Source organism: Toxotes jaculatrix, chromosome 2 (assembly GCF_017976425.1).
Source record: "Toxotes jaculatrix isolate fToxJac2 chromosome 2, fToxJac2.pri, whole genome shotgun sequence".
Lineage (NCBI taxonomy): Eukaryota > Metazoa > Chordata > Actinopteri > Toxotidae > Toxotes > Toxotes jaculatrix.
In genome coordinates, this window is record NC_054395.1 from 7,407,015 (window position 1) to 7,422,618 (window position 15,604).

The 15,604-nt window shown below is 41.2% G+C and overlaps 1 protein-coding gene across 1 annotated transcript; it reads left to right on the forward strand.

The window, feature by feature from the left end:
* The first annotated feature begins 9,203 nt into the window (after positions 1–9,203).
* Positions 9,204–14,517, forward strand: LOC121188229 (keratin, type II cytoskeletal 8-like). The gene is made up of 9 exons (XM_041047870.1): positions 9,204–9,813; positions 11,671–11,879; positions 12,016–12,076; positions 12,194–12,289; positions 12,488–12,652; positions 12,764–12,889; positions 13,047–13,267; positions 13,398–13,456; positions 13,646–14,517. The coding sequence occupies exons 1-9, from the start codon at positions 9,334–9,336 to the stop codon at positions 13,828–13,830; spliced, it is 1,602 nt and encodes a 533-aa protein (XP_040903804.1). The 5' UTR covers positions 9,204–9,333; the 3' UTR covers positions 13,831–14,517.
* Positions 14,518–15,604: the final 1,087 nt, after the last annotated feature.

The window sequence follows — 15,604 nt, forward strand, 5'->3', positions numbered from 1 at the left end:
GTAATGAAACAAACATACAGTACCTTGCAAAAGTATTCATACCCCTTACACTTTTCCAGTTTGTCACGTTACAACCACAAACTTAAATGTATTTTACTGGGATTTTATGTGATAGACCAACACAAAGTAACACATAATTGTGAAGTGGAAGGAAAATGATACTTGGTGTTTAAGATTTTGTACAAATGAAAATCTGAAAAATGTGGCGTGCATTCAGCCCCCCTGAGTCAATACTTTGTCAAACCAACTTTCGCTGCAATTACAGCTGCAAGTCTTTCGGGGTATGTCTCTATCAGCTTTGCACACCTAGCGACTGCAATGTCTACCCATTCTTCTTTGCAAAATAGCTCCAGTTCAGCCAGATTGAATGGAGACCGTCTGTGAACAGCAATTTTCAAGTCTTGCCACAGATTCTCAATAGGATTTAGGTCTGGACTTTGTCTGGGCCATTCCAACACATGAATATGCTTTGATCTAAACCATTCCATTGTAGCTCTGGCTGTATGTTAAGGGTTGTTGTCCTGCTGGAAGGTGAACCTCCACCTCAGGCTCAAGTCTTTTGCAGCCTCTAACAGGTTTTCTTTCAGGATTGTCCTGTATTTGGCTCCATCCATCTTCCCATCAACTCTGACCAGCTTCCCTGTCCCTGCTGAAGGGAAAGCATCCCCCCAGCATGATGCTGCCATCACCATGCTTCATGGTGGGGATGGTGTGTTCAGGTTGATGTGCAGTTTTAGGTTTCCGCCACACACAGCGCTTTGCATGTAGGCCAAAAAGTTCAATTTTGGTCTCATCTGACCACAGCACCTTCTTCCACGTTTCCTGTGTCTCCTACATGGCTTGTGTCAAATGGTACTTCTTAGTTACCATCGGCCTCTCGGCTGCTTCTCTGATTAATGCTCTCCTTGCCCGGCCTGTCAGTTTAGGTGGATGTCCATGTCTTGGTAGGTTTGCAGTTATGTCATATGTTTTCCATTTTCTAATGATGGATTGAACAGTGTTCTTTGAGATGTTCAAAGCTTGGGATATGCTTTTATAACCTAACCCTGCTTTAAACTTCTCCACAACTTTAATCCTGACCCGTCTGGTGTGTTCCTTAGTCTTCATGATGCTGTTTGTTCACTAATGTTCCCTAATACTGAGATTGAAGTACACACAGGTGAACTCTGTTTACTAATTAGGTGACTTCTGAAAGGAGTTGGTTGCATTGGATTTTATTTAGGGGTATCAGTAAAGGGGGCTGAATACATATGCACAACACACTTTCCAGAATTTTTTTTGTAAAAAATCTTGAACACAAAGTATCATTTTCCTTCCACTTCACAATTATGTGCCACTTTGTGTTGGTCTATCACATAAAATCCCAATAAAATACATTTAGGTTTGTGGTTGTAACGTGACAAACTGTGGAAAAGTGTAAGGGGTAGGAATACTTCTGCAAGGCACTGTATTGCCAGGCCCATCCAACCACATTCCCCCAAAATGGGCTCTGAAGTGACTTAGCACTCAAGTTAATGTGCTGTTGAAAGAGCGTGCGCATACTGTGCCTTTGAGGGTGTCACGCCAGTTGCCTTCAGTCATTTCAGGGAGTGACGTAGTGACAGTTGGGAATTATCACAATATAAAAACTCATGCACTGATAAAATCTACCCAAGCGTAGCAGAAAGCGCTCAAATTGCTACGTACTGATACTGAAACATTTCGGTCTGTGCCAGGCATCACAACACATCTAGCTCCACTCTCATGGGTGAACCACGACCCAAGGGCAGCTCTATAGGTGTGCACTTTAATTATGCAGCTGCTAATTACAAGAAAAATGTATTATATATATCTGAACTTGGCAAGTTGCCTCATGCTCTTAGAGCGAGCAGGCACATAGAGTCCCTCTCCAATTCATCTCTGTGTTACATGTCACTCATATATGCGCAGCACGTTCAGAGTGAATAGTTCAACAGATCATCTATAGAGTGTGCGATCATTCTCAGTTTCTTGCAGTGTCAGGACATATGTAGTGTGATTTATGATGTGGAGCATACCCATCAGAATGCCTGAGGGGGTTATAGTTATATAAGCCTGTAAATTTTGGTCCAACAACTTTGCACACCTGTCCTCCCTTCTGTGAGGGTGCTAGAGTATGAAATCTGCTGCAGATTATCTTAAAGCAACTGATATTTTCATGATCGCCATAGATCAAATGACAGTCTGAAAACTGTATAGCTATGTGAAAGGAGTCGCTCACAGTGATGGACCTACAGATAATCATCACCCGAATCTGCTGCTCCCCTGCCCTGTCCAGCTGCCTTTTGCCTCTGTTGTCAGTAAACAATCTAAAAAAAAAACATTGACACTAGCTGTCCCACCTTAAACTGCCGATGGGCCAGATATTATATCAGCTAGTTAGGAAAGGGGCCGGATCCTTGCCTTTCTGTTTGGCCTGTCTGACAGTGTTTGGTGGTTGGTGGTGATCTGGAGGTCTGGAACCAGGCTTCAACACACTGCACACTGCCATAGACACATGTTCACTTTTGTAAATACAAGAGAATATGTTCATGACTAAAATGTGACATAAAAAGTGGCTTGCATTATGTTGAATGCCAGTTACTGTCATGGCTTTCTGTTATATGCAAAAGAGATCTGCCAGTTTACTCTTTGATTGATTTATTTAAGCTGTCAAAACGTGAAGGGGAACCATATGATTAGATGATTAGAATCATGGCAACATATGCCAAACGCAGACAAACTAATCTGCCAAGAGAAACAACAGTCACAAGCTGACACTACAGCTGACAGCAGGGGGTATGATGGGAAATAGACAGGCTACAGGGATACAGGGTGTTAGCAGATTTAGTTGCTTCAAATTCCACGCACTTTTTTGATGAAGTGCTGACATTAATTTGTCTGCCCTTGTATATTCAGAATGCAGGTGTTGTTGCAGGGTGCGGTCTGTATTTCCCAGATGTCATTAACAGTCACTGCTTTGATGCTGGTGTCATGTGTTGTACACACACACGCACACGGTGTGACTGGGCAGATTACAAATGGATATTTAAAAAAAAAAAACTCAATTTTTTTCCTGTGTGCAGATACACACATGCACAAATCTACCCACTTCCTGCCTTTCAATGAAGTCAACAAAGAATTATGTGAGGCCCTTGTTCTTCACTGCCACCTTCAAGTTCAGCTTTGCCTCTACTGTGCCAGTTTGCCCTTTGGCTGTTGTAGTACTAGGTGTGTTTGCAGAAGATTATAATTGCAGAAAGGTGAATCCCAGCAAATGGTACATTTTCTGCATGCTGACAAATGCTACTTGTGCCATATTCATACTGTACCTCTGTATATTAAAATGGTTTTAAAATAAAACAATGACTGTGAGGTTAAAGTGTTTACTTTCATCTATTTTTGAAGGTACTTACATCCACCTCAGATATTCAGGAACTGTTTTATACGTAGTTACCATAGCAATGCAACTGTATATTCATTTTAGGTTAGAAATCCTGTGCAGTCCATGACTATCTGAAGTACACAACCCATAAACATAAGCAGACACTTCTCTGGTGGTGGGCTCTAGCAGACCTGCACTGCAGCCATCTCCACTTCTCGCTTGTTTGAGGGATTTCTGCCTTCAGTGTGGTCTTCAGCAAGTAACATGCATGTTCAGTTGGGTTGACTTTAGATGAGAGACACGGCCAGTGTCCCCCTAAAAACCTTTCTACCTCAGGTTGTATGTGTAGGTGATCACCACCTGCTGCGATGTTTTAAAATTGCATAAAAAGGTCTGCAGTATGTGTCCTACACAGAGGGACCGTTGCACTAATGGTTGTTAACCTCGTTCTGAATCTTCCTAATTCATCTGAAGGTGTGGCAACCATCATAATCTTCCCTTTATACAGTCTAGTAAAATTCCCCTCTGGCTTGATGGATTCAGTCCACTAACACTCCCTTGTAGTGGCTTTTGTAGAACGAGGTCACTGTGTGTATGTGTGTGTGGGAGAAGGAATAGGGAGTTGTAGGTCTGTGTGCAGATGCACTCCGCACCACACCTCAGTCACAGAAAATCTCTAACTTCACATCAGAATGTTTAAAAAGTAGAGGCCCACAGCAAAAGACTGATACACTGAAAAGACACAAGGTGGATTATTGGGGAAAAAAAACATTTGTCATTAAACCGCTGATTTATTTGCTTGAAAAAATGTGTAAGAATCATTTTATTGTTGTACTACAGCGTGGCCAGACCAAAGCAAAGAGAGGTGGTGAATTTACCACAGTTGTTGTGCGAGATATCTTCTAACTAATGTGAGCTGGTATTCTTTAACTTACAAGTTAGCAAGTTAGCTCCTATAAACAATATGAAACACCTCAGAAAGCAGACATAATAGCTGCTTTATTCATTTTTTTCCATCTGTCTTATCGGTTTCCCCACAACATTAGACTTTGCTATCATGGCTTTCAGCTACATATAAAACATGTATGAGTTTAAAGGGCTGTTTGACTACTTGCTCTGTGCTTCCATTGATCTGTAATGATAGATCACTGTGGATTTAGCAACAACGAACATAATGGTGAAATTGTTCGAGAGGCTGATTAACTATTTATTGTGCAGTAGTATTGACTTTTGGTTTGGTTATTCAACTTAAATAATTTTTTTTTAATTAAATGTTGCTTTGTATTTAAAATTACGTTGAAACAAATGGCCTCCCACTCATAGATTCTCTGTGGTTTAATCAGACAAATGTTTCTGTTCCCTCAGTCTTCACATACATAGGCTCAGTTTATTTAGCCATTCACAATCAGCTGATCTGTCAGATGTGACATAAACCTGATCACACCCACATGATTGCATCATTAATGAACATCAAATAAGTCTGTACCCACTGCAAAAACAAAATATAATAATACAAACCTTTTTTTTTATTATTACAAATATATTTTTACAAAAAACAAGACCAGCTTTGCACACCAGGCAATTTAGGCATCAAAAAGTAAAACTTTGAACAGAGTATGTACAAGATCAAACTGCATTCACATCACTTCAGTAGGGAGGCCTACTAGAGTGGTATGACTGTGTGATATGAATTTGAACAGATTATTAATGTGTCCCATCTCCTTAGGACTTCAGCCTTCTCAGTAGTAATCATGCTGTTTCACAGAGATGGAGTTTTATTGTTGTGGACCTCCCATGCCTCTGTTTTGGCAATATGTAGCTGCTTGAGGATGTTCAACCATGTGCTGTAAAATGAGCTGTGGCTTACGCAACGAGCCCTGGTGCACTTTATAACTGAGAGGTGTAAACCTTAACGAATCAAATACAGAAATACAAGTGCAACTTTTCCTGTGGATCATTACTGTAATACCTACTAAAAAAATGTGGTGATTACGTGTATTTAGAGATGACACTTTGTTTTCCAGTGTTCCTCAGTGGGCTTGACCGCTAAGGTGTGGCACATAATACGTGACTGAACAGATGCTCTTGTCATTGCCAACAACAAAATTTAACCTTTTTCTGAGACATTTTGAAGGATCGCACCTTTATATAATGCAAACGCTGTCCTCTAACTGGCACCAGAAGATAGCAAGTATTACTCATTCTTAATTAATAACTCTTTCTTCTCTCAGTGTTGCCACTTGCCAAGTTTCAGTAGCATAAACTCCCATCTCGAGGTTGGTTCTCACAGAGAAAATGAGCTTGTGAACATTCCACTACATGTGCTGACTCGAAAGCCTGAAATGTCACCTGTCATATCATGTAAGATCAAATACAATCCTGCACCAGATGTCACTGCCGTCAAGAAAAGATGATAAGTTTTATTACATAATCTGCTGAAAAGTAATGATAATTGTTGTGATGACTTTCTCTGAAAAGGTTAAAAATGTAACAGGATGAGGCCTTCACTTTTTTGGCACATTATATTATTTCTCATCTAAGTTACTGAATATCTGTAGAAATCAAATTCACATATAAATGTTTTATAGATTTTTACAGTAAATAGTTGTAGTTTTTTTTTTTATGCAGTTAATTATTTCCATGTCACCATCAAATACTATGTGTTTCAAGTTGTAGACACTTGACACAACACATTTGCACCAAATGTAGTAGCCAGCCACTCCCCAAACTGAAAGTTGAATAACGGGATAATTCCCATCATCTGTCACCATCAATTATCAGTATAGGCCTAATTCCCTCTTCCCCATTACGTTTGAATGCATGCCCTGAGAGCGAAGCACAAAATGTTTCTAAATGGACGCTTGCACTGAACCCTCTCAAATACGGTTTCGTTTCAGCGAAAGCCCTAAATTTTTATTTATTTACGTTGAAGCAACAATGCCCCGTGGTTGGGGTAGTAATTCTGACATTATAAAGAAAGGTGATATGATAGAGTGGAGAAATCTGCTGACGGAGGAGGTCAGGGTATATGAATGGCTCAACAAAACATCAGACAAACATTTGATCCTGCTGTTAGTTTACTGTTTCCAAATGGAATCAGTGTTTCTTTAACCATCTTCACAATTTTTCAAGAACATTAATCACATGGTTATAACTGTAACTGTAACCATGACTTTAAAATACTGAGAGCAGGGCATGGAGTGTTGCATGGTTACAACAATGACGCATTTCATATAGGTAAAGCCATGGAGTTGATATGTGTTGCACAGGCAATCAGTGGTTTGGACAGACACTTGTGTATGTGATAAATCCACAGTGTGTAACCTCCTCTCCCAAATAATTGAACCGATCCAGGTCTGGCAGGTCTGAAAACAGCCTCAGTGTGCTCAGCATCAACCAACACGTGCAGCCTGCCACAACCATCCTGCTCGTCACTGTCATGGTGAGATAGTGATGGCTGCTGATCATGGTTTGTGTTGCCTCTCTATAGTAGTCTCTGTTTTTTCCTTAGGTCAGTATTTTTTGCTTTAAAGTGGCCCATAAGTGTAGTGCTGATACTTGTCCCTGCAGCGCTGTGGTCTGGGACTGATTGGGTGGTCTCCAAGGTCTCAGGAAATGCAACAATCTTTCCTTTAACATAATCAAATGAATTTAGTTTCTCAGCCTTAACCATACAGCAACTATGCTATTAGTTAATGTATATTGTGGTAAAAACAACATATAGTATGTAGCACATGGGGAGTAGTTCTTAGACTAGAAATCCTTTCAATGGCAGTGAAGCACTGGTATTTTCTTTTGGGGTGTGACTCGTTTGTGCCCTACAGCTCATTTAGATGCTTCTACAGCATAGAGACTGAGAAGCTAACACCTATGTCAGACTTGTTAAGATGAGTTTATACAGGTACAGCAGTTCCAGTTCTGTCAGAACAAGAAATCTAGTCTACCTTTAACTCCTGATGTTCTTCTAACTGCAAGCTGCCTTCAGTGCAATAGACTTTTTAAAGCTGAAACATTTAAAGAGGTGCACATTTGCATAATGTGCAACTAAATTACAAAAAGTAGGGACACTCACTAACATCGGTGACCTTAGCAAGCTACTGAAACAGTGTATGGTATGAGTATTGAAGACAGTATGTACAGTGCCCTCAAGCACCCACACGGTGCAGGCCTGAACACATAAATAACAGGGTGGTGGAATTAAACAAATAACTATGGAATTCGAGACTCGCTTCTTAGCGTTGATCTTTACTCATTTATCCTTAGATCACTTTATTTTTCTCCACCATTCTTCTTGCCGCTTAAAAACCTTTTTTAGTGACTTTTACTTTAGCGGTTTTTATTTCAAACTAATGTCTTACATTTTAAAGACAAATTTCTTCACCTTCAATTGGTCATTTTGTTTTAAAACGTTTGACTGTATGAGCTCTATTCTGATTCTAATTCTGTATGTGTAAGTACCTCGCTGCCTGCAGGGAATCTCCTGCAAAACCAGTTTCCTCTTCATCGTTATCAAGTCCTTTACCTACAAAATCAACACCACAACTATTTGTCTTGGAGTGTGTGTGTGTGTGTGTGTGTGTGTGTGTGTGTGTGTGTGTGTGTGTGTGTGTGTGTGTGTGTGTGTGTGTGTGTTTACCTCCTCTCCTCATTCACCATCTCTTTGTCGCCTCATAAACAGTCTCAGATTACGCTGATCAAACATGTCTTTATGCCTCATATGTTCAGCTTTCTGTCCCAGATATTCCACACTCCTTTAAGAATTCAGTCATTTTAATGCATTCTTGATTATTGGCTTAAATATGTGAGAGAATATGACAATGCAACTCATTTTGGGTATCAAAAGATGTGCCTCTGCACTGATTGAATTAAAGTATGGTTAAATTGTCAGGTCACCCAAATAGTCATCCGTGCTGGTATTTTGCCATGCAGATAGTTTTAGTATGAATTTTCCATGTTTCAGTGATTCAGTACAAGTTCTCATAGAAAGCATTGCAAAAGTAGATAGAAAAATTTCAGCAGCAGTGTTTTTTTTTTTTCTTTTGGTATAAATATCCCAGAGATCGAACTTATTACTTTGATATTAATATCAAAATCAGCAGTCATGATTATTAGGTGGGCAGTTTATATGATATATTGCATTTAGTTATTATGGGGTCACAGAACTACAAAAAAAAAAAAAATTGAGAGTTTGAGAGATTGGAGAGTTTCAAAAGAGGATGCAGAGTATATGAATCTCCCTCCAAATAATGTCTCTGATTCTAACACGATCAGGGGGATGTAAACTTAGATAAGCATCCATGAGGAGTACAGGCATACATACATACATTTGCATGCAAACATTTATGCAGTATCAACTTTAAAAACAGCCGTTCAAAATGTGTTTTCCAACTCCAGAGAGATATTACCAATTTAAACTCTGAAGTATTCATATTTTATGTAGAGAAAATGGTGGATCAGTGACTATATAGGCCCACACCCCACACTCTCACTACTCCAAAACACACATACCGTTCAAGAGAGCCCCCCCAGCTAATGAAGTAAAGATGTCTTCTCCAACATGTCTTCCCCTCCCCTCTCACCCCGGGCTCTGATGCCATTCCTCTGTGAGCACCTGGGTGTGTCAAGCCCCCAATCATTTTACAAGGGTGGCACTGTTACCTGCCTGACAGGCTGAGCTGCTCCACGCCAATCTACCTGCCTGCAAGTGCACCTTCCAGGATTCAGGTAATTGGAGGAGGGTTGAGGGGAGGTGTAGAGAAGGTGGAGCTTACTGGGACCTCCTCTGCAGTTGGAGGCAGATAAAAATCCATCACAGACAGGGAGAAGACACTTAGAGGGACTTGACTCTCCTCTTAGTGTGCTGCACTGCTCTGCCAGATCTCTCTCTCTCTCTCTCTCTGCTCTTCCTTTTCTCTGTGAATCCTTCCCTTTCAGAAGAAACAAAACCAGCCATGTCTTCTGTGAAAATCATGAGCACAAAAAGTGTCAGGTCCAGCTTCGGTGGAAGCGGCGGTGGTAGTTTCAGCAGTGGCGGCCGTATGTCAGGAGGAGGAGGATCATTTTCCTCAAGATCTGCCATTGTTTCAAGGCCAGGCACACAGCTGATGGCAACAGGTGGCTCAATGTTTAGGTCAAGTGGTGTTGGTGTTGGTGGTAGTTTTGGAGCTGGAGGCGGTAGTGGTCTCGGTTATGGCATGAGTTTCGGCAGTGGTGCTGGTGCTAGTTTCGCTAGCGGTGCTGGTTACGGTGCTAATTTCGGTGCTGGTGCCGGAGGAGGTTTTGTCAGTGCTCCCATCACAAACGTCCAAGTCAACCAGAGCCTGCTGGCCCCCCTGAACCTCGAGATCGACCCCACCATCCAGACTGTCCGTACCCAAGAGAAAGAGCAGATCAAGACTCTAAACAACCGCTTTGCCAGCTTCATTGACAAGGTGAGTGTCCCTTTTCTGTTGCTTACTGAGACAGATTCTTGTCTCAAGTTTATGCTTCACACCATTTCTAAAGAATGTGGATAATCTTAAATCTGATTTTAAATTGACCATGACATGTCATATACTCTGTTTAAATTCATAATGATTTTCATGCTGGCGCTCTAAAGTCATCTTCTGGAACAATAGATGTTGATATAAATGAACTAAGGAAAATGACATATCAGGAGTGGTGTGGATGCATAACACATTGTGGAGTTAACTGTGACCAGCTGCAATATGTTGTCTCTAAAGGGCCACCTGGGCTCATTAAATATTACACAGTAACTGATCCAAACCTGAATAATGTGCACACTGAGGGCCTAGCTCGAGCTAACTCTGAAAACTAACACTACCAAGGAAAATATTATTGGTATGAACATGGTAAAGTAACTTTCATCTCAAACAGTGCACTCAAAGCAATACTGTGCTTTAGCTACACTGAAATTGAAAGCACACCACTGCCTTTTTTAACTTGGTTTCAACCATGATGGGCCCCTTGCCAGCTGTCCCTGTGTGGAGTAAGATGCAGGAAACACTAGAGTGGTCATATCCAGTGACTGGTGGCTCTCAGTACGAGGGGAAGAAGGGATCAGGTTATCACCTATTCCCATGGAAGCAAAGACTCACAAGGTCTCTCTCAGGTAGAAATGAAAAACATACCAGCCACACCCTGCATAGAAAATGCTCAGTTAGCTTTTTCTGTGGTGTGTACATACCACACCTCATCTTCTCTCACACAGGAGATCCCTTCCCTTACCTGTATTAAATTATTCATAATCGCATTTATTGTGCAATTAACCAGGATCAGTTTAATAAACTTTGATTAAATCTTTTTATGAAATACCATTATTACACATACGGTCAGCCTGCAAAGCATCTTCACACAGTTGATGTAACAGTTAATTGCTGTATGTATGTAGCATTAGTTGCTGAGGGTTGAGGCAGGCAAGTTCATTCAGTGAAAGTATTCTTCCTGGAGGCAAGGGAGCGGTAATGTCAGATGTGAAAGGGGAGGGGCCAGGCTGAGGTGTGGCTGTGCACTTTGCCTGAAAGAGAGAGAGAGAGAGAGAAAAAAAAACCCTCCCTAGGCTTGAAACCGAGATAGCGGAGCACTCCAGCCGTGAATAGGAATTGAAACATGTTTTTTTAGATTTCTGTCAGATGTTCTTTAATGGTGATCTCATTTGAACATGTAGAGTTCAACTGTACGGTCCAGAGAGACTCCAAATGGATTTCATCCAGAACATCCGTGCCCTTGAAGGGCATTTTATTACAGCAGCTGCCAGTATTAGTGCATACAGGAGTTTTTTTGTGTGGGAAATTCACACACAGGCGTGGCTCGATAGCACACCTGAGCAAAGTAAAACAGAGAAGCCAAACATCTTTGCTACCTCAACGTGAGCATGCCTGATCATGAATCAAAGGGACAGTCAATATAATCCATTCTGAGGCTGCACTGTACAGGGAGAGTGGTAAATGGAGACTTGAACTTTGAGTGGGATAAGAGGAGGAGAATAAAATGAAAAAGGAAAAGAAAGATGGAGATAAAAACAACTTTTTAAAAATAATGGTTGGCTGACAGGAGAATACCATTTGCCTTACCCATTTCCCATTTTTATGTGTAGTTTGCTGAGAATTATACTATGAAAACAGACAGTGCCAAGCACACAAACGCATAGATTATTTTCAGTGTATTACATAGTTCTATTGATGCACAGTTCCATGATCTGATTGGTATTACCTTACAGTCGCATTCAAAGTAAAACCTTTCTCCAACTGACAGTGGATAAAAACTTGGCAAATGCTTTTATCTTTTAGGTCCGCTTCCTGGAGCAGCAGAACAAAATGCTGGAGACCAAGTGGAGCCTGCTGCAGGACCAGACCACCACCCGCTCCAACATCGACGGCATGTTTGAGGCCTATATTGCCAACCTGCGCAGACAGCTGGATGGGCTTGGCAATGAGAAGGTCAAGCTGGAAGGAGAGCTGAGGAACATGCAGGGACTGGTGGAGGACTTCAAGAACAAGTGAGTTCCTACCAGACAAGGAACCCAAGTGTGACATGTTTTTGAGCAGACCGACAGTAGTTGATGCCCACAGTCATTTTCCATCAGCTGATTTTTTCCTTTCATTTTTTTCATTCAACTCATTTGTTTGTGTCAGATATGAAGATGAAATCAACAAGCGCGCTGGTGTGGAGAACGAGTTCGTGCTCCTCAAGAAGGTGAGAGGAGATTAGAAAGCCTGTCACTCCACCATAACATGTCAACAGCTGAATGAATTATTGCTTTTCCCCTGACCCATCACCAATGCAGACCACTTCCCTCTTCTCCACTTACAGGATGTAGATGGTGCCTACATGAACAAAGTTGAGCTGGAGGCCAAGGTTGATGCCCTTCAGGATGAGATTAACTTCCTCAGAACTGTCTATGAGGCGGTAAGAAACATGAACCTTACCTCAGTCCCCTAAGTCTTTCTTTCTTTGCTCTCATTTTTAGGGAAACACCTCTTCATTTACCAAACATTAAACTGGCCACCAAAGTCCTCCAGTGGGCTCAGATAAATGATAACGATAGCTATTGCCTTAACTCTTTTAATTTCATTTTTTTTAAAAAGACACATATCTCCTCTGCAGGAACTGCAGGAACTCCAGGGCCAGATCAAGGACACCTCAGTCATTGTGGAGATGGACAACAGCCGCAACCTGGACATGGACGCCATCGTGGCTGAAGTCAGAGCACAGTATGAGGACATTGCCAACCGCAGCCGTGCTGAAGCTGAGTCATGGTATCAACAGAAGGTAGGCAGAGAGACAAAGTAATCTCACCAATAAATCCAGAATACAACACAAATCCTGCAGTGAGGCCTGTGGAAGCTGTAATAACAGTTATCTTCAATCTTATTCCTTCAGTTCCAGGAGATGCAGAGCAGTGCAGGCCAGGCCGGAGATGACCTTCGCAACACTAAGAGTGAGATTGCTGAGCTCAACCGCATGATTAGCCGCATCCAGAATGAGATTGAGTCAGTCAAGGGACAGGTGAGCTGCTGTCATTGCCTTAGACTTATCAGCTATGCACAGAATATTTAAAATTGTGTTCGTTTCCTGAACACGTGAAAACCAGATGCTGAACATGTAGAAGCCATTTTGAAAAAAAATTTAAACTGAAGCTTCTGTAAACTTTCCAACCTCTCAGCGTGCCAACCTGGAGGCCCAGATCGCTGAGGCTGAGGAGCGTGGTGAGCTGGCTGTGAAGGACGCCAAGATCCGCATCAGGGACCTGGAAGACGCCCTGCAGAGAGCCAAACAGGACATGGCCCGTCAGGTCCGTGAGTACCAGGAGCTCATGAACGTCAAGCTGGCTCTGGACATCGAGATCGCCACATACAAGAAGCTTCTGGAAGGAGAGGAATCCAGGTAAACGCTTAGCTAATTTGGACTCACAAGACATTTAATCTTCTGAAATAATGAAAGAGAATTCATTGCATCACATTGTGCAGCAGTAACATCAACAGCTCAAATTGCTCATTCTTGTACGTCTCTGCAGACTTGCCTCTGGTGGTGGATCTGCAACCATCCATGTACAGAGCAAAAGCAGCAGCTTCGGTATGTATCGACATATGTCTTTACAATTCATGTAGTTTCAAAGCTGGTTCTATGGTATTCATGAACACATAACTGAAAAATTAGTTAGGCTATCAGTTTGGTTGATACGTTTTATTGAAAAGAGCATTCGATATGAGAACATTTGAATTTCTGCTATGTCCTCTGAAAACTTTATATTCTCATCATCAGGTGGCGCCTCAGGAGGCGGCATGGGCGGCAGCGGTGGAAGTTTTGGCATGGGTGGAGGCTATGGCAGCAGCATGTCCATGAGCGGTGGTATGGGCATGGGTGGCGCCTATGGCATGAGCGTAGGAGGCGGCAGCTCCATCAGTTCAAGAAGCTCCTCGGTCGTCTCATCTATGCGTCGTTTCTAAAGCGCAGCAGTTGTCTTTATCTCTATTCTTCTTTTGTTCTCCTCCTTTTCTCCCACACAAAAACTCCTGGCATCGCATACCTTAAGAGAGTCAGAGATAACATCCAAGTATCAGTAGAAGCAGAGAGATTATTAGACTGGAAAAACAAAGAGCAACAGAGTTGTGAGTCAGTCCTCTCCTTTGATCAGTCAGCCAGGCTGTCTTTTGGTTGCTGGACATGCTGTTGTGTAGACAAGAGGATGCTTGTAGTGTCATGACAGAGAATCCTTACAAGGCAACAATCACTGCACACAAAATGACAACAGCATTTCCAAGATTTGCGCAGAAGGAGGTGTTGATGTTATGTCTTGAGTTGATTAAGAAGGCAACCATATAGTGTCACACCTGTAGAGCCTCCTCTCTGTCTCTTGTCACACATCTGTCATCTTGCTGTGCATTTGGACATCATCAAAAGCAGCCACATATAACACTCTCATATTTGATTTTTGGGATCCTCTTTTTCTTCTCCTGTTTTGAGAGAAAATGAGCTCTCCACTTCAGTATATAAATGGTGTTTTTATCATTCCTTTACTTCACTTTTCACTCTGAATAAAAAAATAAAAAAGCATGGTTAAGGCTGACTGGAACAACCAGATTTATTGTGAATTTGTACCACCACACATCTGGAATAAATCTGTGTTCATATTAGCTTTGGCAGATCTGCTTGTTCTTATTGATTTTTATTGTTGCGTTACTTTTGAAAAATTATTTTATAAGATAAGGGACAGTTTGTCAGTTCTAATTCTTTCCTACTCTTGGGAGTAGTAGTAAAGCTAGTTAGCAAGCTGCTAATGATTATAGCTGGTGTTAGAGCTGACAAACACAGTTTAATCCTTTCCTTAGACTTTTATCCTCTGTTTTTGGTTTTATAAAAGCTTAAAAAAGGCGCCATCCTCCAAATGCTTTTGATACAAAGTACAGACTACTCTTAGCAGCCCAGAGCGCTCTGTTTCAGTAAGTGTAAAACTGAGGGTTCAACAAATGATCGCTTGTACTTGTACAGAATTTTTAACTTCAACAGAAAGTGAAAGATCAGACTCAAGGAAAAAAAAAAAAGTAATGTGATTACTTAGAGTCCCACCTCCACACTTCATTTGAATGTTTGAGCTTCACTGTGAATGACGTATGAGTGGGGTTTGACACTAGAAGGCGTTTCACTTTCATCTAACAAAGGGTGAACGTTTCTCTGAGTGTACTGTAAATCTGAGTTGAACACATGTATGTATGAGTGGGATTTAGTAGTTGTTAGAGTAGCAGTTAAAATTAAAACTAAAATCAAATTCAACTAAAATTACTTAGAGCATTTTTTATTGTGTCTGATATGAGATTATTTGTTTTTTTTTTTTGTTTGTTTTTTTGTTTTGAAACGTTTAACCTTACTCTAACATTTTTTCCAAAGTTGTCCAGCTTCTGGGGATGGGAACTGTGAATGCCTTGGTTCTAAAGCAGTGTCAGCTGCTGGTCATGTTATCACTCATGATTAACAAAGATATTATTTTCCATCTGAGTTTTATGCACATATTTGGTCCTTTACAACAGGAGATAACCTGAATCAAGATCTTTATTTGCCATTTGTACACAAACAGTCTGGGCACATAGGAATTCTTGTGCGTTGCTCAGGAGTCAAAACTTCAATAAATACTGTATAAGTGAAAAGTAGAAAAATAAAAAAGATTACATGCTATAAAATATAAATCACCCCAGCCTTCCTGAGCAGTCAGAAGTATTTTCTGAG

Excerpts from the sequence above, each read along its gene's own strand:
- LOC121188229 (XM_041047870.1), top strand. The coding sequence starts at position 9,334 with ATGTCTTCTGTGAAAATCATGAGCACAAAAAGTGTCAGGTCCAGCTTC. Across the intron at positions 11,880-12,015 it reads GTGGAGGACTTCAAGAACAA|ATATGAAGATGAAATCAACA; the intron begins GTGAGTTCCTAC and ends TGTTTGTGTCAG. Across the intron at positions 13,457-13,645 it reads GAGCAAAAGCAGCAGCTTCG|GTGGCGCCTCAGGAGGCGGC; the intron begins GTATGTATCGAC and ends TCTCATCATCAG.